Source organism: Neolamprologus multifasciatus, chromosome 17 (genome assembly GCF_963576455.1).
Source record: "Neolamprologus multifasciatus chromosome 17, fNeoMul1.2, whole genome shotgun sequence".
Taxonomy (NCBI): Eukaryota; Metazoa; Chordata; class Actinopteri; order Cichliformes; family Cichlidae; genus Neolamprologus; species Neolamprologus multifasciatus.
Window position 1 is genome coordinate 14,740,548 of NC_140455.1, and position 18,881 is coordinate 14,759,428.

Below are 18,881 nucleotides of genomic sequence, written 5' to 3' on the forward strand. Positions count from 1 at the left end.
ATCTCATTAACAACGACACTCTGAAGCAAAAGACAAGCTGAGAACCAGACTATACATCAAGTGTAATTGATTTTTATCCGTCTCTCTACCTCCCCTTCTCTCTTTCTCTCTGTCTTTCTAGACAGAGCGAAAGGGATCGAAAATCTATCAATCCATCTTTTGTGTGTATGTATATATATATATATATATATATATATATATATATATATATATATATATATATATATATGTGTGTGTGTGTGTGTGTGTATATAAAAAACACCCAGCACGCCCCTCCGGGCGGTTTATCCTTCAAGCTCGGGTCCTCTACCAGAGGCCTGGGAGCTTGAGGGTCCTGCGCAGTATCTTAGCTGTTCCCAGGACTGCGCTCTTCTGGACAGAGATCTCCGATGTTATTCCCGGGATCTGCTGGAGCCACTCGCCTAGCTTGGGAGTCACCGCATCTAGTGCTCCGATTACCACGGGGACCACCGTTACCTTCACCCTCCACATCCTCTCGAGCTCTTCTCTGAGCCCTTGGTATTTCTCCAGCTTCTCGTGTTCCTTCTTCCTGATATTGCTGTCATTCGGAACCGCTACATCTATCGCTACAGCCGTCTTCTTCTGTTTGTCTACCACCACTATGTCCAGTTGGTTAGCCACCACCATTTTGTCCGTCTGTATCTGGAAGTCCCACAGGATCTTAGCTCGATCATTCTCCACCACCCTTGGGGGCATTTCCCATTTTGACCTCGGGACTTCCAGGTTATACTCGGCACAGATGTTCCTGTACACTATGCCGGCCACTTGGTTATGGCGTTCCATGTATGCCTTGCCTGCTAGCATCTTGCACCCTGCTGTTATGTGCTGGATTGTCTCTGGGGCATCTTTACACAGCCTGCACCTGGGGTCTTGCCTGGTGTGATAGACCCCAGCCTCTATGGATCTTGTACTCAGAGCTTGTTCTTGTGCTGCCATGATTAGTGCCTCTGTGCTATCTTTCTGGAGGTCCCACCGGGATATATATATATATATATCACTTCAATTACCACTGGCAGCCATGTTACCTGTTATCTTCTCGTCTCGAGCTCTTCTCTGAGGCCTTGGTACTTCTCCAGCTTCTCGTCTTCTTTCTTCCTGATGTTGCTGTCATTCGGTATCACTACGTCTACCACTACGGCTATCTTCCTCTGCTTGTCCGCCACTACCTATCTGAAAGACCTCATAGTACCATATCACCCCAATTAACCCTCAGACTGCTGGCTTACTTGTGGTTCCCAGGATGTTTAAAAGTAGAATGGGAGTTAAGGTGCTGGGGGGGCTTCCCTTGTTGCAGTGAGCATTCCTTCTTCTCTCACCTCTTTTCACTCACTGCATTTAATTATTAGTTATTGATAATCTCTGGCTTTCTTCTACATCATAGTTTTGTCCTGTCTTCCTCCCCTAACCTGTATATGAATTTCTTTTGGAAATTGTAACATCAGTTTGCAGCCTTTCAGATGTTATTTGTTAAGAACAAAAACAGCGTGTTTCTATTTCTGTCTTTATTAATTGCTAAAAAACAAAACAAAACCAAAAAACCCCATCAACCGAACATTTGGGAGTTAAAGAATGCACAGGTCAGCTTGGACTGTGTCAATGTTCTTGATAAAACAAAATTTAATTAATTAATTAATCGATCTGCTCCTGATAAAGGATGAGAGAAGTTGAAAGGGACCGTTGATCTTGGTAACAGAGAACAACTGGCATGAACGCCCTTTCCTGTCAATTACTAAACACAATCATTATGATAAAAATGGCACATTTCTCTGTAAGCATTGCAAAAATTGTCTCATCACAGAGACCAGTTTGCATCCTACTCATAGCTTTCAATAAGATTATTTGTTCTTTTGAAGATAGTTACCCAAATTAACAAATTTACAGGAAATGTGGAAATTACATTTTTTCCTTTCGGCTTTATAATAATTAAAATACACTGACATCACTACTAATAACAATGGGAACACAGACGGAAAGCAGAAAATACATTCTGACTCAAACATTTCTACAACTTTTGCACAGTTAATTCTTGTCACATCAAAAACATTCATGAATTCAGAGTTCAGTTGCTTCTTGGACAAAAAATAGTTTTTTTTTTATCTTATTTGGGTTTTTTAATAGTTAGTGTTTATTGAAGGGTTTTAGATGAGGCTAGTATTTTGAATAGAATTTTTTATATCAATATTTTGTCAAATATTTAATGTTCCAAATGTTTTGTTTGTTTTATACTACAATAAACTCAATAGTCTAAATAACAATATTGGTGATGGTTTAAAGTAACATTTTTTATGATGACCAAGACAAAACAAGACAAAAAAAGACTTTGTCTTTATTATTTATTATTATTGTTTTTATAGATTGAAAAAATTTGGACTTCTGACTTCTTTATTTGATTATTTGTTTATTTAGTTATTTATTTTTCAAGTCATTTTTGGTAAGGCTCTATTGTATTTCATTTCTATAACAATATTAAAATTAAACAAAATTCTAAAAATAGAAACAAAATTCTGACAGAATCGCATCATTTTGGGAAAAGTAAATTTGACAAGATCAAAAATGATCAAAATGTTTTTTAAAAAAAGTAAATAAATCCAAAGAGTTGACAAATGAATTATATTTGACCCTTTATCTGAACATTTCCACCTTATTGAGGTTTTTAAAATTTTATTTAAAATACATGGAAGGCAAGTTACTTATGATTAACAGGAAAATACAATTACAGTTTAATTATTTATAATCATGACTTATGTGATTTTTTTAATAGGTAAGTAAAGTTTGCCTCAATATTATTTTTCTTTTTGAGCAGAGTAGACTTCATATGTAGAACAATAATAAAGCATTGGTAAAAGATTTATTCATGACGATTAAAGAAAAATGAACTGTTGTTTAAAGCAGCTGAGCTCTGCATTCATAAGTGCGTCCCTGTATGGGAAGGTAAAAGGGGATAGAGGACAGTTTTCTTTAATTCATTTTCATATTTTAAACATCTGATAGTAAGTGCTACATGTTCTAGTTGTTCTTAGAGGGTGAGTATAAAGTCTGATTCCTCTATGTGGATCACTTTCTATGTATGTCGTAAGTGTTATTCAGTAAAATTAACCTTGATGCATCAAAACACATCAATAAGTCACTATTTTATCATGCTTTGACTGTCTGGTAAAGTGTATTTTGCAGAGAAATGCTGTGTATCAGCATGTTTGGATATCTGTATAAAATCTGAAGAAGCACTTTATGTTCTGACCAGGTCTTGAATGACGCAGGACCACAATGATCCACATTAAGCAGATGAGATGAAACACAATCCATCCCAGCATACAGGAGTTACAGCCACTGACTCTCCAGTGGGTGCTGTGACATGACGGTTTGGAACTACAAACAGTGTCTGGACCTCTTTTACTTTCCAATCAGTTTGAAAGTCTGTGAGTCCTGGTCAGCTGGAGGTTTCGTGACTTGGCTACATGGCAGAGTTCACATGTATTTTGTGTACAAACACGTACTCCTCATCTGACCCTGTACATCTGCTTGTTTGTCCTGCGTGTTTAAGATGATGAGGTGACATTCCCCGAGGACACTACGGTTGTCTCCCTCGGTGAGTACTCCACTTCCTCCTTGTTGGGATGAGAGGAGTTATCAGACTTGCTGCGGCTAAACTCCGCCCCCATTATTGGTCCTGTGAGCTTGGTGCGTGGTCGAATGAAGGCAGTACAGCACAACAGTGTCTTTAGGAATGCACGCCGCATCTCGTTGCTGGTCAGCGTGTAGATGAGTGGGTTCATGGCAGAGTTCAGGACTGCAAGTGCCAGGAACCACTCTGCCTTGTAGAGGATTGGGCAGCTTAGCGTCTCACAGGCCACATCTAGCAGCAAGAGGATAAAGAGTGGTGCCCAGCAGGCAATGAAGCAGCTGAGAACGATGATGACTGTCTTCAGGAGTGCCATTGACTTCTCTGAACTCTTACTGTTTGCACTGGCATTGCTGCGACCATTGGACACTTTGCGGAAGACCAGTTTGCGGCTACGAGTGCGCACCAATGCATAGATCCTGGCATAGAGCACCACAATGGCCATAAGAATGATACTGAAGACAGTGGTGCAGAACAGGATGTAGGCTTTGTGGTAGAGTGGTAGCACGGTGGAGCACTGTGTCATACTCTGGATGCAGTTCCAGCCCATCACCGGCAGACCGCCTAGAACGGCTGCGATCATCCACACAGTGCTGATGAGTAGAAAGACGCGGAAGGTGTTCCCATTGTTGTGCAGCTTCATCTTCAGCATGGTGAGGTGGCGCTCAATGGCAATGGCAAGTAGGCTGAAGACAGAGGCCGCCAGCGCCACAAACATGCTGCCTTCCCTGAAGAACCACTGGGTGGGTGTCAACTTGTAGGTATTGGCACCCGACAGTAGGATGTTGGCAGTGTAGACGACACCAGCCAGAAGATCAGACAGTGCGAGGTTCCCAATGAAGTAATACATGGGCTTGTGGAACTTCTTGGTCCTCCAGATTGTAGTCAGGACCAGGATGTTCTCTAGGATGATGAAGCAGCACACAATGATGAAGATCACAGAATCAGCCTTCAGACCTGAGTCCTGCTCCGTCTTCCGGAACTTGCCGGTGTAATTGTAGTGTTTGGCAATCAGATCAGAGTAGCTGGGCTCAGCCATGGCCTCCATCTGCAGCACTAGTCCAGCAGGGGGCACCGTGTCCTCAGACTTCAGTCCTTCATGTTTGGTAGTAACTGTGAAGAACAGCAGAGAGAGTCCAGCTGAATGGTGACATGGCCCTACAGAGAGAAACAAAAAAACATTAATAACTGGTCTCACATCAGCATATTAGACAACAAATAGTCTTAAATCAGAGTCTACACTACAGAAATATTCTTCTACAGCACCCTTCTCATGCACTTTGAATATAAACTGTTCACTGAGAGCCAGAACAAACCAAAAATGTCACTTCAATTTGTGATGAAACAATGATCCAGCAAAAAAGAGACTAATCTTTAGTAAGCAACTTAAATTCAAGTCATTTAAACTGTAAGTCGATACGAATACTCAACTAAAAGTATCCTTTAGAATCATAAGCTAATGAAACCTCAGATGACATACAAAGCTTGCTTCATCAACCTAGCTGCTCCTAATCAGCTGGTTTGAGAGCAAAGATCAGAAAAAAACTAAACTACTTTTAATCTATATTGTAAGAAAATCTTTCATTTTAGAGTTTAAAAAATGCAACAAATGAAAACAAAAATGAAAAGCAAATCTCAAGTCTTTCTTCAGTCTGATGTATTAAGAGAAAGATAGAAGCTTTAGAATGCCTAGAATACAGTACAACACAACATTACAGTATATTTTGTTATATTTAGCTTTTAATAATTAAAAAAAAAGAAATGTTGAATTGTGCAGCTTTGTATAAACTTTGCTTTCTTGAGTCTGGGATTTGATTTTAATTTAACCAAAAATATATGGAACACCAAATAAAAGAAACCACCAAATGATTAATCTGACATTCCTGATGTGTCAAAAGAATCTTTTTGGTTTACAACTTACTTTACAACTAATACTTTACCTATTTGTCATCCCCCCCCCCCCCCCCCCCCCCCCCAAAAAAAAAAGCTTAAAAACAAACAAACAAACAAACAAACAGCAGCATATCACAACATATGACAATATATATATATGTATATATATTATAGGTCACATGTTGTTTAATTATTGGAATTATAACTGTAACCTAACTAGCATTCTGGTGATTTGAACGCTCTAAATGCACTGAGGCATGGTGATATCATTTTCCTATTTTTTGTTCAGAATCATAAACTAACTGAGGATTTTTACATTCGTCCGGATTTGTGTTTAGACGGGTAATTTATTTGCAAACGGTGATTTTGTTTGCAAACTGCACGCATAGCTTTTATAAAGGAAATGGAAAACAACGTTGGTGTCTTGTAGCTCAGGAGCGAACAAACATCCTTTAAAAAAAACTTTAAAGCCCAGAAATTGATTTTGGTTCAGAAACTCGTCTCTCAGATGTATTTTATCAGTCTTAAAGAGATGCTCGTCTTAAGAGAAGTCCTCGCATTTCTAACGGTCGCGCCTTACAAGACTACTTATAGAAAAGGTTTCAAATTATTAATGAAATAATTTCTCGGTGATTCCCTGTTCAATGAAATCGGTTGGTTAGTCCTTGTTCATATTACAAAGTACTTAAGTTACTGCACGACTGCCTTTTGAGGGTTTTTATAAAAACTGTCTGCGATTTTTTAAATCTCTAAAATTCCATTTATTTGATCAAACTGACCTGAGTTCAGATGAACGCGGAGTTCTCCTCTTCACACCAAATGAACGCAAAACGACTTCACGACGATCCGCTTCGGTTTAATTTCAGCTAAAACAGCTAAAAAAAAAGTTTCTATTGCTTAAAGACAAGGTTGATAACAAAGACACTTTTCCCCCTTTTTCTTTTTACATCTTCAGTCAGAGTCCCAAGGAAAACAGCCCGCATCGGAGTGAAAGACACCAGAGACGCACAAACACAATGAAACACACGCACACTCTATCCGAAACACACACTGAAGATGAGGATGGTATGATGACGATGCTTCCCTCCTTCGGATCCTCGCGTCTTTTTTGTCGTTTTTCTGCCTTCTTATTATCGTTACTCAAACAAATAAATGAATAAAACTCTTATAAAGATTATTATTAACAGAGACCTGAGAGTAAATAACATTAGAGAGAACACAAAACAAACATAAAAGTGACCTGAGATGTAATTCAAGTAAACAAAGTTTAGATTAAATAAAAGAGTAAAAATTTATTAGATGCAGAAACAACATTCTAAAAAATATAATAGCATAGTTATATACAGCATGTCATTTAGTTTGTTTGTGGGAATCAACCATATGCACTCCCTATACCATATCCCCCCTCAATCCAGACTTGGTTTGCCCCATAATGAGTCTGTAGCCTCTGTGACCTACATCATATCTTTCATGTCATGGTGTGTGTGTGTGTGTGTGGGGGGGGGGGGGGGGCTGTCATGGATTCATCATGGATTCATACACTTTCAGCTAACGGCCAAATTATATTAATTATGTTTCCTGCATCTAACAATGAAGACACTTTTTTAGCACTTAGCGCTAGCATAGCACTTTTTAGGAGTTTTCTTATACATAACATAGTAACGGGGTGTGGGTGTAAGATCTCTTATTGACGCCTTATTTTGATATTGTGCTTGTATTGTGTCATAGCTTTAAAATTTTTATATAGCAGATACTGTATATGACACACTAAGTAGATTTTATATCTGTCTAACCAATTGTATTAAACATTTTGTTGTTAGACATTTCCTGAGACATTATGTATATCTTTTCTTCTGTCTGTCGCTGGGTTTGTGGAAAGATCTCTCTTCATTGTCCTAATTTGTTTTCCTTTTATTTCAACAATTCTTAGAGTAGTTGTCAAGCAGTTATATGATCACTTGCAAAAGAATTGTTTATTTGAAGAGTTTTAGTCAGGATTTAAAGTGAATCATAGCACATAATACAGAATTACAATAGTCCATCCTAGAAATAATAAATGCATGAACAGGATGTTTCTAGTTTTAGAGATTTGTTTAATATGATCACTGAACATATCTTGGGGAGATGGGTAATGCCATCTAAAGTAAGCATCTGGTTAGACACTATATTTTTACATTTTTTTGTTCCAAGTACAATAATCTCCGTTTGGGTTAGGAGTAAGGGTAAGACAGCTGGGTCAAGTGACGGCTTCTTACATTTTTTTTCTTCCTATCTTTCTCCATTCAGCCATTCAATCCTTATACAATCGTTGTAAGAGCTTGGTCCGGACTCATTCCTGGTCAGTGTTGGACTCTGCCAGACTTGCCCTTTGTCATTGATCCTGTTCAGTATTTTTATGGACATAATTTCTAGGTGTAGCCAGCTGGCAGAAGTGTCATTGTACTGGGTTCATAGCTCAGTGTTTCTATGTTTCTTATGTTCTCACGTGGCATTTAGTTTCAGTTTAGTTTCTAGTTCTTAGGCTTTTGTTCATTTTAGTCTGTGTCCGTTTCTGCTTCCCTGTGTAGTCTGTCATGTCTATCATGTGTGCCAAGGTCTGTCTCCATGTTTATTCATCTGTTTCCTAGTTGTGTCTCTCTTGTGTCTTACTGTGTGTTTCATGTTTCCTGTTTTATTTTGAAAATCTCCTGGCCTGTGTGCATTATGTTCAGTTTTGTTTCCCTTTCTTGTTAGTCTGATTGATTCCAGCTGTGTTTCCCTCCTGTTTCCCATCCCTTCGTTTTCCAGGGTGCATTTAGTCCTCTGTCTTCCTCTGCTTGATGTCGTGTCGTCCCATGTTGCTGTGTGTTTCCTTGTGCCCCTCGGTTTCTTTGTTACTTCTAGTCTGTTCTAAGTTTCTAGTTTCAGATTGTGTTTTCCTGTATCTAGTTTTTCAGTTTTTGCACAGCCAATGAAACACCTTGGTGTTTCCCCGGATAAGCTGGAGATGGCCGAGAGAGAGAGGTCTGGGCTTCTCTGCTTAGGCTGCTGCCCCCTGGCCCTGGATAAGCAGGGTGGATGGATGGATGGATGGATGGGTGGTCTGTCTTTTTCCAGTCCCCAATGAGTCACACCAAATGACTTCCCCTTCCTGATCCTGGTTCTATTGGAGGTTTTTTTCTTTTTAAAAGGGATTTTTTCCTTCTCACCGTGACTAAGTACTTGGTCATAGGGGGATTATCTGATTGTTCATGTTCTTGGGACTATAGATATTTTTAAGAAACCTTGATGATTCAGAACACAAAGTTACATCACAAGAGGACACGTTGACATCAAAAACCTTACCCCTCTTAAGAATAGTGAAGATTTTTATCTTTTTTACCAAGAAAGACACTGACAATAGCTCTGAAAGGCGCCATCATTGGGATCATTTCTGTGAGATGCCTGCATGATGACCTTACTTCCTGTCCAGGCACTGCCATTGTTTGAGATCTGCAGGTCAACCGGTTATACAGAAACTATTGATAAGAATATTGAGATAATGACAAATTATATAAAATGCATGAAACCTTGGGACCCTACAGTAGGTCTATCTAGTGGCTGTTATGCTGAATGATGCATTTTGCTAGCATGATTTGGTTCCAGGTGCCCCCTTAAAGGGACAGCAGTGGTACCGTGTTAACTCCAGGTAGACGGCAGACTGTCTGTCTCCCTGCAGAGAACATCTCTTTTCAGACAGTGTCTAAAATATGTGGTACAGACAGACTGTGCTCTTGTTTGTGCTGTTATTGGAACGTCAGTCAGCTGTGGGGAAACAAAGTACTTATGAAGAGCAGACATGAAAGATGAGTGTTAAAAACAATGACCACTGCAGAGATTATCTGTGCTTTTCATGACATATTTTTTTATTTTTGACATTATTTCCTGGTGACCTGCACTGTTGCTTCCCTTGACCAATGCACAGTGTCTTACACATTAAGCAATTTGCAGTTAGGATTTTGGAGTACTGCATGGGAGCAGCATGGCTGAAAACCCTCTCCATAGATAAACTCACAAAATCTTGATAGCATACATTTTGTACTAGATTGAAGGAGCACAGCATGTTGAAACAGAATTTAGACTTTATCATATGATAAAGAATTTCTATCTTGAGGCAGTGTGTAGTGTACTTCTCACTGAACTGAAAATGATGTGAATGAAATGGTGTTGCCTTCACAGGTACCAGATCTCGACCCAACTTAGCACTTTTGTAAGATGCTTGATTGATGTCCTAGAAAACTGAGTATATGTAAAGGATGAGCTTCTGAGAATTTACAGTAAACCCAGCTCTCTGGCTTTAAAATTAGATTGGACTCCTTTCTAATGACTGTTTATTACAAATTAAATTCCAGTATGGCTTCAGCGCTGTATAAAAAATGTACAGAAAAACCAGAATGCAATAATTCGGAAATAATTTAAAGCCTTCATTTCATTTAATACAAAATAGTCCAAAAACATCAAATTGAATGTCGAACCTAAGAAATCATACTACATATCTCATGAAAAGAGGAATGTTACTGGATATATGTTTTTGGACCATACTGGGGCTGTATTGGTGTATTTGGTAAATGCTGCTGCTGGGCATATGACCGAGGTTCGATTTTATTTTGCTGAAGACGAAGCTGACATTAACAGAAAGTGTTCAAGGGTGAGAAAAGGGGAGGACAGAATAGGAGGTAATGGGGGTTGAGGGTAACAAAGGCCTCTTTCCTCAAAGCTGCTAACTGTATTCAGGCTCTGCATAGCTGAGCATCACCATGGCGACAGCTAGAGGGGAACTGAGAAGGAGCACTCTGAAACTGTGGAAGAGAAATCACCAACAAGCCCACAGACAAAAATAAAATAAAATACAGTCCAAACGAAATGAATTAATTTCAAATGCAGTGGATCAAAGGGGCTGAACATGAAATTTGAGATTTTACAGCAAATCGTGATCCTTTTGTTGGATATGGACATTTTCTTTTAAACGGATTTCAAATTTTTGATGAGTAATGAAAAACTGAATGCTCTTACCAGTGTGCTGGCCCTGTTAGGGTTCTAACTTTCTGCTCCAGTGAAATTTTAACTGGTCTTCATCTACAGCCTGTAATTATGGTTTTGACAGACTGACCTTCTGGTGTGCGTGCGTGCATGCGTGTCTGTCTGTCTTTCTGCCTTTCTGTCTGTCCGTCTGCCTGCCTGTCTGTCTGTCTGCCTGCCTGCCTGCCTGTCTGTCTGCCTGCCTGCCTGTTTAACAGAGAGCATTAGCCAGCTTCTTTCTCTCTGATGGAGAGACCACACTACCTTTTGTAAGGACAATTAGAGCTAGATTGAAGAATTGAGTTAACATTAGGTTAGCCAATTTGGTATCTGTGAGTGGGCTTAGTTCTGAAACATTAACAGAAAAATACTCCTCCTGATTTTGGTTGTGGTCTTGGGCCCCTTTAGGTCCCTTTTACACCTTGTTCTACTGGTTCTCATGTTTGCGTTTTTCTCTATTTTCTCTATTGTGTAAGCCCTGCACCTTGTCCTTTTTTGCATTAAGTCCCGCTGTTTCTTCAGTATTGCTTGTCCATCTTTTCTTTTCTTCGCTATGGTCCAACATGATCTTACTCTGCCTGTTGGTATTTAAGGAATTTTAATAGTCAGTAGTCAGTGTTGCATTTTCTGTAGGTTCTCAGTCCTCCAGGTCATAGTAGTCTAAAAGCCCATTTCCATTTCTGCCTTCTTGGCTGGACTTGGTTTTAGAGTTTTTGGGGTAGTGTGTATGCTGTTTAGCTTGCTGAATTCTGTGGTTTTCTCTCGTCACCTCCCCAAACAGACCAGGAGTGACATGTTTAGTTGCATGTTCACCTTAAATTGCTGGCTGTTTGAGGGGTGTCCAAAAAAGACTTTGGATGGTGCAGCCCTCATGTAACAATCCAGAGTTGGTACCAGGAAGCAGAGTTGCAGTCTCATGCACCTCTCTACAACTTCTCTCTTCTGGTTATCCCACCTAAATTCGTCTAGAGACTGTGTCTACTCCCAAACCCATGGAAGAGGATTAGGGCGGAAATTTTGTTTTTCTTCGTATCCAGATTTCTGAGAAAAAGAGTCAGAATTCTGAGATTAAAGTTGGAATTGTTAGAAAAAGAATTCTGAAAAAAAGTCAGAATTCTTACTTTAATCTCAGAATTCTAAGACAAAAGTCAGAATTCTGACTTAAATCTAAGTATTCTGAGAAAAAAGTCAGAATTCTGACTTTAATCTCAGAATTCTGTGAAAATGTGAGCATTCTGAGAAAAAAAACAGTCAGAATTCCGAGAAATAAAGAATTATGAGGTTAAAATCAGAATTCTGAGAGAAAAAAAGTCAGAATTTTGAGAAAAAAGTCAGAATTCTGAGAAAAGAGTCAGAATTCTGACTTTAATCTCAGAATTCTGAGAAAAAAGACTTCTTTCAAAATGTAAAAGAACCCACCCACCACTTTAATGTTGGGTGGGATCTTTCTCTAGGTCCAGGATCCTCCAGCAGACGACCAGGCTCTAACGGCCACCAACAACTAAAAAGGTTAACTCTTTTACATGTTAATCGGGCTACATACAAAATGCCACCAAAGTCTCTAAGGAGACTGAGAAACCTCTAAATTAAATGTCAGGAGAGCTTTCTAATATCTCCAAACAACAGAAGTTGCTGTTGGATATGATGGGACAGATTAAAGAACTGCAAAAGGTAAATGAGGAAAAGGACGAAAAAATTGCTCTACTTGAGTAATGAGTGGCAGAGCTAGAGCAGTATATCGACTCTTTGGAGCAACAAATTGTAAATTTCTTCAGTGGCAAGGGAATTACTTTTAATAGTAAAGATGTTAAGGCTTGCCATTCTCTGCCTCGAAAAAATAATAATGGAAAACCATCTACAATCATACGCTTAGTGAATAGAAAATCAATGGATGTGGGGCTAAAACCCTTTGAGTATACGGACAGACCCTGGGGCTTGGAAAACGATATAGACCCTGAAAATAATTTTTATACCCATAAACATGATCAAATGAGCAGTTTAATCAAAATATAATAATGGATAATGTAATATCAATCATACATTTTAATAGTAGAAACCTCAATTGAAATCATTTAAAAATCCTAGGCTATCTAGCACAGTTTTCAAAGAAATTCACTGTCATTGCAGTTTCAGAGATTGGTTAGATGGGGATCAAAAAAATTTGTAAAGCTTGATGGCTATGACACATTTTGCATCAACAGAAATAAAAAAAAAGGGGGGTTGACTTGTATAAATCATCAGTGAATAAAAGTAGAATCATCAGTGAACTGTCACTAGCAGAGGATAATATAATGGAGTGCATCACTATTGAAACAGAAGCTGAAAAGTCAAAGAATCTGCAAATCAGCTGCATTTATCGGAGCCCTGGATCATGTATAAAAATGTTCACAGAGGAAATGCTGAAGATGTATAATCCCGCTAACAACAAGAAAATTACATTTATTTGTGGTGATTTCAATATAGATTTGTTTAACCTAACTGTGACAAAAAAGAAAACATGGCTAACAAGGGGGATACTGAACGTATGAAAGAAAAAGAATCTGTTGTATATATTTTTTTAAGAACAGAACACAGAATAAGAAGAAATTGATAAGAATTATAAGATCAGAAAAAGAAATTACAGTAAACTTTTAGATGAAAATAAAAATAATATTTAAAAAACACATGGACAATACTAAATAATATTGTAAATTAAGGAACTAAAGGATTGGAATATGCAAATAATTTCCACATACAAAATACAATGATCAGTGACATAAAACAAATTGCAAATAGTTTTAATGATTTTTGTTGTTGTTGTTTTTGTTTGTTGGTCCTGGCTTGGCTGAAGAAATTGTCAAGGCAGGATACGCCGGTGATAAGGAAGTGCACACAAAAGCGGGACACGGAGGAAGACAAAACTGTGATAAACTAAAAGCAGTGTTGGGAAGGTTACTTTTAAAATGTATTCCATTACAGAATACATGCCCCAAAATATATTCTGTAACGTATTCCGTTACGTTACTCAATGAGAGTAATGTATTCTGAATACTTTGGATTACTTTGTGGTGGACCACTGGAGGGCTCCACTCACACCCAGTTCTCAGGAAGTGTTGTTGCTGTGTTTTGGAGGGAAAAGAGTTCAGTTGTGTGGTGATAAGTAATAAACGAGCAGTGTCAATCGAGAGCTCTCGTGTCGTCTGTGTTTACCTCCACATTGGTGACCCCTGACTTGAACATGTTGCAGTCCGATGGTGGCACCGACTCCGCTCTGGATGCATCAGCAGCCGCCAGCCCTCTGCCTCCGGCTGCAGCTACGTTTGCTGTGGCGCTCGAGCTGCCGGATTTTTGGCTTCACGATCCCCCGTCGTGGTTCGTGCACGTGGAGGCTCAGTTCGCCCTTCGTGGCATCTCGGCTGACGACACGAAATATCACCATGTAGTGGCTTCTCTCGACCCGCTAGCCACCCGTCGTGCGTTGACTCTCCTCCGGGACCCACCCACCCGAGGGAAGTACGCCGCCCTTAAGGAGCTGCTTCTTCGGCGCTATGCCCTCTCCGACGCAGAGCGAGCCGAGAAGCTCCTCTCCCTCTCAGGCCTGGGTGGCGGTACGGCTCTCGAACTGATGGAGCACATGCTATCCTTTCTCGGACCGGACGACGGGGGATTCCTCTTCGCCCACATATTCCTCCGACAGCTGCCGGCGGCCGTGAGAGCCGGCCTCGCCAACTCTCCGCTTCTGGGCACGAAGGATTATCGCTCCCTGGCTGAGGACGCGGATCGTATTCTCCTGGCTACCCGCACTTTCCACGATCACGACCTAGTTCCAGCTTCGCCGGCGGCGCCTTCCACTTCCCCACTGACCTGCCCCGACGTCCCCGATCCTTCGCTGACGGGAAAGATCGCGGCACAGCGACACCACGGACGGGACCTCTGTTTCTACCATCAGCGTTTTGGCGCCAGAGCGCGCCGCTGCCTGCCGCCTTGTGCTTTTCCGACCCTGGGACATGGACCCCGCCAGCGCGCTGTAGCGGCCGCGACCGCTGGCGACAAAGAAAAACTGCTCTTCATAGAAGACTCGCGCTCTGGGAGACGTTTCCTGGTCGACTCCGGCTCCCAGAAGAGCCTCCTTCCCCCGTCCGGAGCCGACAGTTTAGCAGCGGGCTGCGGACCGCAGCTTATTGCGGCTAATGGCTCTCCCATCGCAACGTTCGGGGAAAGGTTCGTGACTGTTTGTTTTCATGGTCGGGATTTCCAATGGAACTTTGTTGTTGCCGCTAGCTCTGTACCTATTTTGGGCGCCGATTTTCTTTGTGCCCACGGACTGCTGGTCGATGTCGCTAACAGACGCTTAATCGATGCACTGTCTTTTTCTTCGATACCCTGTTTCACTCGCGCCATCGAGCCCCTGAATCGGGCTAATTTAGTGACTTCAGGGAATGTTTTTCAGCGTTTGCTCTTGGAGTTCCCTTCACTGACTGTTCCTAATTTTTCGAACACGGCAACGAAGCACGGGGTTGAACATTATATCCCGACGGTCGGTCCGCCGGTGTTCGCACGCGCGCGTCGCCTCGACCCCGCGAAACTCTCCGTCGCATGGGAAGAGTTTGCCGCAATGGAGCGTCTCGGCATAGTGCAGCGCTCGAATAGTGCCTGGGCTTCTCCGCTACACATGGTGCCCAAGTCAGACGGTCGGTGGCGGCCGTGTGGGGATTTTCGCCGTTTGAATAATGTCACGGAGAACGACCGTTACCCCATTCCCCACATCCAGGATTTTTCCGCCCACCTCGCCGGCACCTCGATTTTTTCTAAAATTGACTTGGTGCGGGGGTATCACCAGGTTCCCGTGCGCGCCGAAGACGTCCCCAAAACTGCCGTTATTACCCCTTTCGGCCTGTTTGAATTTTTGCGCATGCCGTTCGGCCTGAAAGGTGCCGCCCAGACTTTTCAGCGGTTGATGGACTCTGTTTTGCGCGGGCTGCCCTTCGTCTTCGTGTACCTTGACGATATATTGGTGGCCAGCTGCTCTGAGAGTCAGCACGCGTCCCATCTGCACCAGGTTTTCCAGCGCTTGGCGGCACACGGCCTGATCGTCAACCCCTCCAAGTGCCAGTTCGGCTTGCCGGTTCTGGATTTCTTGGGCCACCGCATTTCCGCTGACGGTGTGGTTCCGTTGCCAGACAAGGTCCGGGCCGTTTCGGCTTTTCCGCGTCCTGCGTCCGTTAAAGCGCTGCAGGAGTTCTTGGGGATGGTCAATTTCTACAACCGCTTTCTCCCCAGAGCTGCGCACCTGCTGCAGCCTCTCTATGCTGCCTTGAAGGGTAAAACAGCTAAGGACCCGATTGATTGGCTCCCTGAACGCATCCAGGCATTTTCTGGGGCCAAGACCGCGCTGGCAAACGCCGCCCTGCTGGCCCACCCGTTTCCGTCGGCGGAGATTGCGTTGACCTCCGACGCATCGGACGTGGCAGTGGGCGCGGTGTTAGAACAGCGGGACTCCGGTGTCTGGCAACCGCTCGCTTTTTTTAGTCGCACGCTTAGGGACAGTGAGCGCAAATATAGCGTTTTTGACAGGGAGTTGCTGGCCCTGCACCTCGCGACACGGCATTTTCGGTTTTTTCTCGAGGGTCGGAGCTTCACCGCATACGTCGATCATAAACCTTTGACATTCGCGATGTCCAAGGTCTCTGATCCGTGGAGCGGGCGCCAGCAGCGCCAGTTGGCAGCCATTTCAGAGTTCACAACTGACATTCAGCACGTGGCTGGTAAGTCCAACTGCGTGGCTGACTGTCTATCCCGTGTGCTGGTCTCTCCCGTTTATGTTGGTATAGACTTCGAGGCTATGGCCGCTGACCAACAGGCCGACCCGGACGTCCTTGCCCTTCGGTCTGCGCAAACGGGCCTTGTATTGGAGGACAGACCCGTGTGGAACGGCGGGCCCAGCCTGCTTTGCGATGTTTCCACCAGCCGTCCACGCCCTGTAGTCCCCCTTTCGTGGCGTCGTCGCGTTTTCGACTCCGTACACGCCCTCTCTCATCCAGGCGTCCGGGCCTCGGTCAAGCTGGTCAGCTCTAGGTTCGTTTGGCCGGGCCTTCGTAAATCAGTGAAAGAGTGGGCAGCCGCATGCATCCCATGCCAACGTGCTAAGATCCATAGGCACACACAGGCGCCCCTCGAATCCTTCCGCGTTCCAGGGAGGCGTTTTGATCATGTGCATGTGGATCTGGTTGGTCCTCTGCCGCAGTCACAAGGTTTCACGCACCTTTTGACTGTAGTGGACCGCACAACCCGCTGGCCTGAGGCAGTGCCTCTGTCGTCCACTACAGCAGCAGCAGTGGCCAGGGCATTTTTGTCAACGTGGGTTTCGCGTTTCGGTCCCCCCGCCGACATCACCTCAGACAGGGGCCCCCAGTTCGTTTCCGAGCTTTGGTCTGCCATGGCTGACGGCCTGGGGGTCAAGGTCCACCGAACCACTGCGTACCACCCGCAGGCCAACGGGATGTGCGAACGTTTCCACCGGTCGCTTAAGGCTGCGTTCCGTGCTTCTCTCACAGATGGCAACTGGGTTGACCGCCTTCCATGGGTTTTACTGGGGTTGCGCTGCGCGGTTAAAGAAGACCTTGGGGTTTCCCCGGCTGAACTGGTCCTCGGTCAGCCCCTCCGGGTCCCCGGGGAATTCTTGCCTGAGAGCCCACCCCCGTGCTTCGCTCCATCTGTGCTGTCTCTCCGTCCCCCAAGAAACTCGTTTTCTCTTCCTGGCCCAGTGCACCATTGTGTGCCCGACACCTTTGTTCCAAGGTCGTTGGACTCCTCACAGTTTGTTTTTGTCAGGCATGACGCTCATAGGCCTCCGCTGCGTCCACTGTATGACGGCCCCTTTAGGGTTATTCAACCGGGCCGGAAGTATTTCCTTTTGGATTTTGGGGGTCGACAGGAGGCTGTTTCTATTGACAGACTTAAACCAGCACATGTGCTTCGGGATGATCAGGTGGTGCCGGCTCAGGCCCCCCGCCGTGGCCGCCCGCCTTCCACTGGACCGGACAATCCTGCTTCTTCCTCTGGGAGCGCCCCCCACCTGGCGGGGCCCGAGCTGTCTTCAGTTCTTCCTGACCGCCCATGCCAGCCTGGCCCTCAGGCTCATTTCCCCTCCGCCAGCTCTCCACCTCCCCGCTTCAGCCGTTCTGGACGTTTAATTAAAGCGAGGGTTCTGGACTAGGGGATGACCCTACTGGGTGTTCGGGGGGGGCATGTGTGGTGGACCACTGGAGGGCTCCACTCACACCCAGTTCTCAGGAAGTGTTGTTGCTGTGTTTTGGAGGGAAAAGAGTTCAGTTGTGTGGTGATAAGTAATAAACGAGCAGTGTCAATCGAGAGCTCTCGTGTCGTCTGTGTTTACCTCCACAACTTAATATATTATCATGCTGTTTACAACTACGTGAATGTACTATTGCTGTGATTTATTACTGTTACTGAAGGTCCGCGGCTCCGAACCGTAGTAAAGGGACCTCTGGCTAATACGGTGGGTTCTGTGTCGGGCAAAAAATAGCTTTACTTTGTTGTCTGGGTCAACTTTGCTTGCGAGAGACAGAGAGAGGAGTTGAAAGGCTGCTCCAACAGAACTTATTGTTTTGGGAGGAACACACAAACACGGTGTGAGTCTTAATAGCTTACTTACAACTGGGCTCGTAAGGCACTCTTCTTGGCTGCAGTGGTTATTATTATATTTACATGCTTCCAGCTCCCGTTTTTGCTCGATGACAGCTTGTACTTTTCCTTTTTGTCCCTCCCTTGCTCACAGACACATAATGGGTATGAAATCCATTCTCCCTGCAGCACGGACTACACTGCCTATGATGCTACATTCTTTAGAGCTATGCCTGTAGCATTCTGCCTATTAGCTTAGCACAACAACAACAGGCGCTCTCTCACCCAAGAAACACGCAGAGAGAGAGCGTCACCCTGTAACCATGGCAACCGTAACGCAAAACGTCAAGCAAAACCCAACCAGTCCTGACCCGCGACAATATGAAACAGGGAAGTACCGCCGTGTAATCCATTTATTTCAACAAAGTAACTGTATTCTAAATACCACCTTTTTAAACGGTAACTGTACTCATATACAGTTACTCATATTTTGTATTTTAAATACGTAACGGCGGTACATGTATTCCGTTACTCCCCAACACTGACTAAAAGCGAGCCATTTATTGTAGCTGATGAAAAACAGAACATACAACAAGGCAAAATCAGCAGTGGCGAGAACTAAAACTAAACCTTAACTGGGCAAGACTAGACTATAGCAACCATGAATTAACTATGCCAAAACTGTGAC

At 43.3% G+C, this 18,881-nt stretch overlaps 1 protein-coding gene across 2 annotated transcripts; it reads right to left on the reverse strand.

Moving 5' to 3' along the window:
- Positions 1 to 1,508: 1,508 nt before the first annotated feature.
- Positions 1,509 to 6,943, reverse strand: s1pr1 (sphingosine-1-phosphate receptor 1). 2 transcript variants are annotated; one of them, XM_085138664.1, is made up of 2 exons: positions 6,313 to 6,943; positions 1,509 to 4,753 (listed from the first exon to the last, which is right to left on the reverse strand). In XM_085138664.1, the coding sequence occupies exon 2, from the start codon at positions 4,686 to 4,688 to the stop codon at positions 3,558 to 3,560; it is 1,131 nt and encodes a 376-aa protein (XP_084994790.1). In that variant the 5' UTR covers positions 4,689 to 4,753; positions 6,313 to 6,943; the 3' UTR covers positions 1,509 to 3,557. The 2 variants fall into 2 exon arrangements, with proteins under 2 accessions (XP_084994790.1, XP_084994789.1); XM_085138663.1 differs by having other exon boundaries at positions 1,509 to 4,798; positions 6,313 to 6,941.
- Positions 6,944 to 18,881: the final 11,938 nt, after the last annotated feature.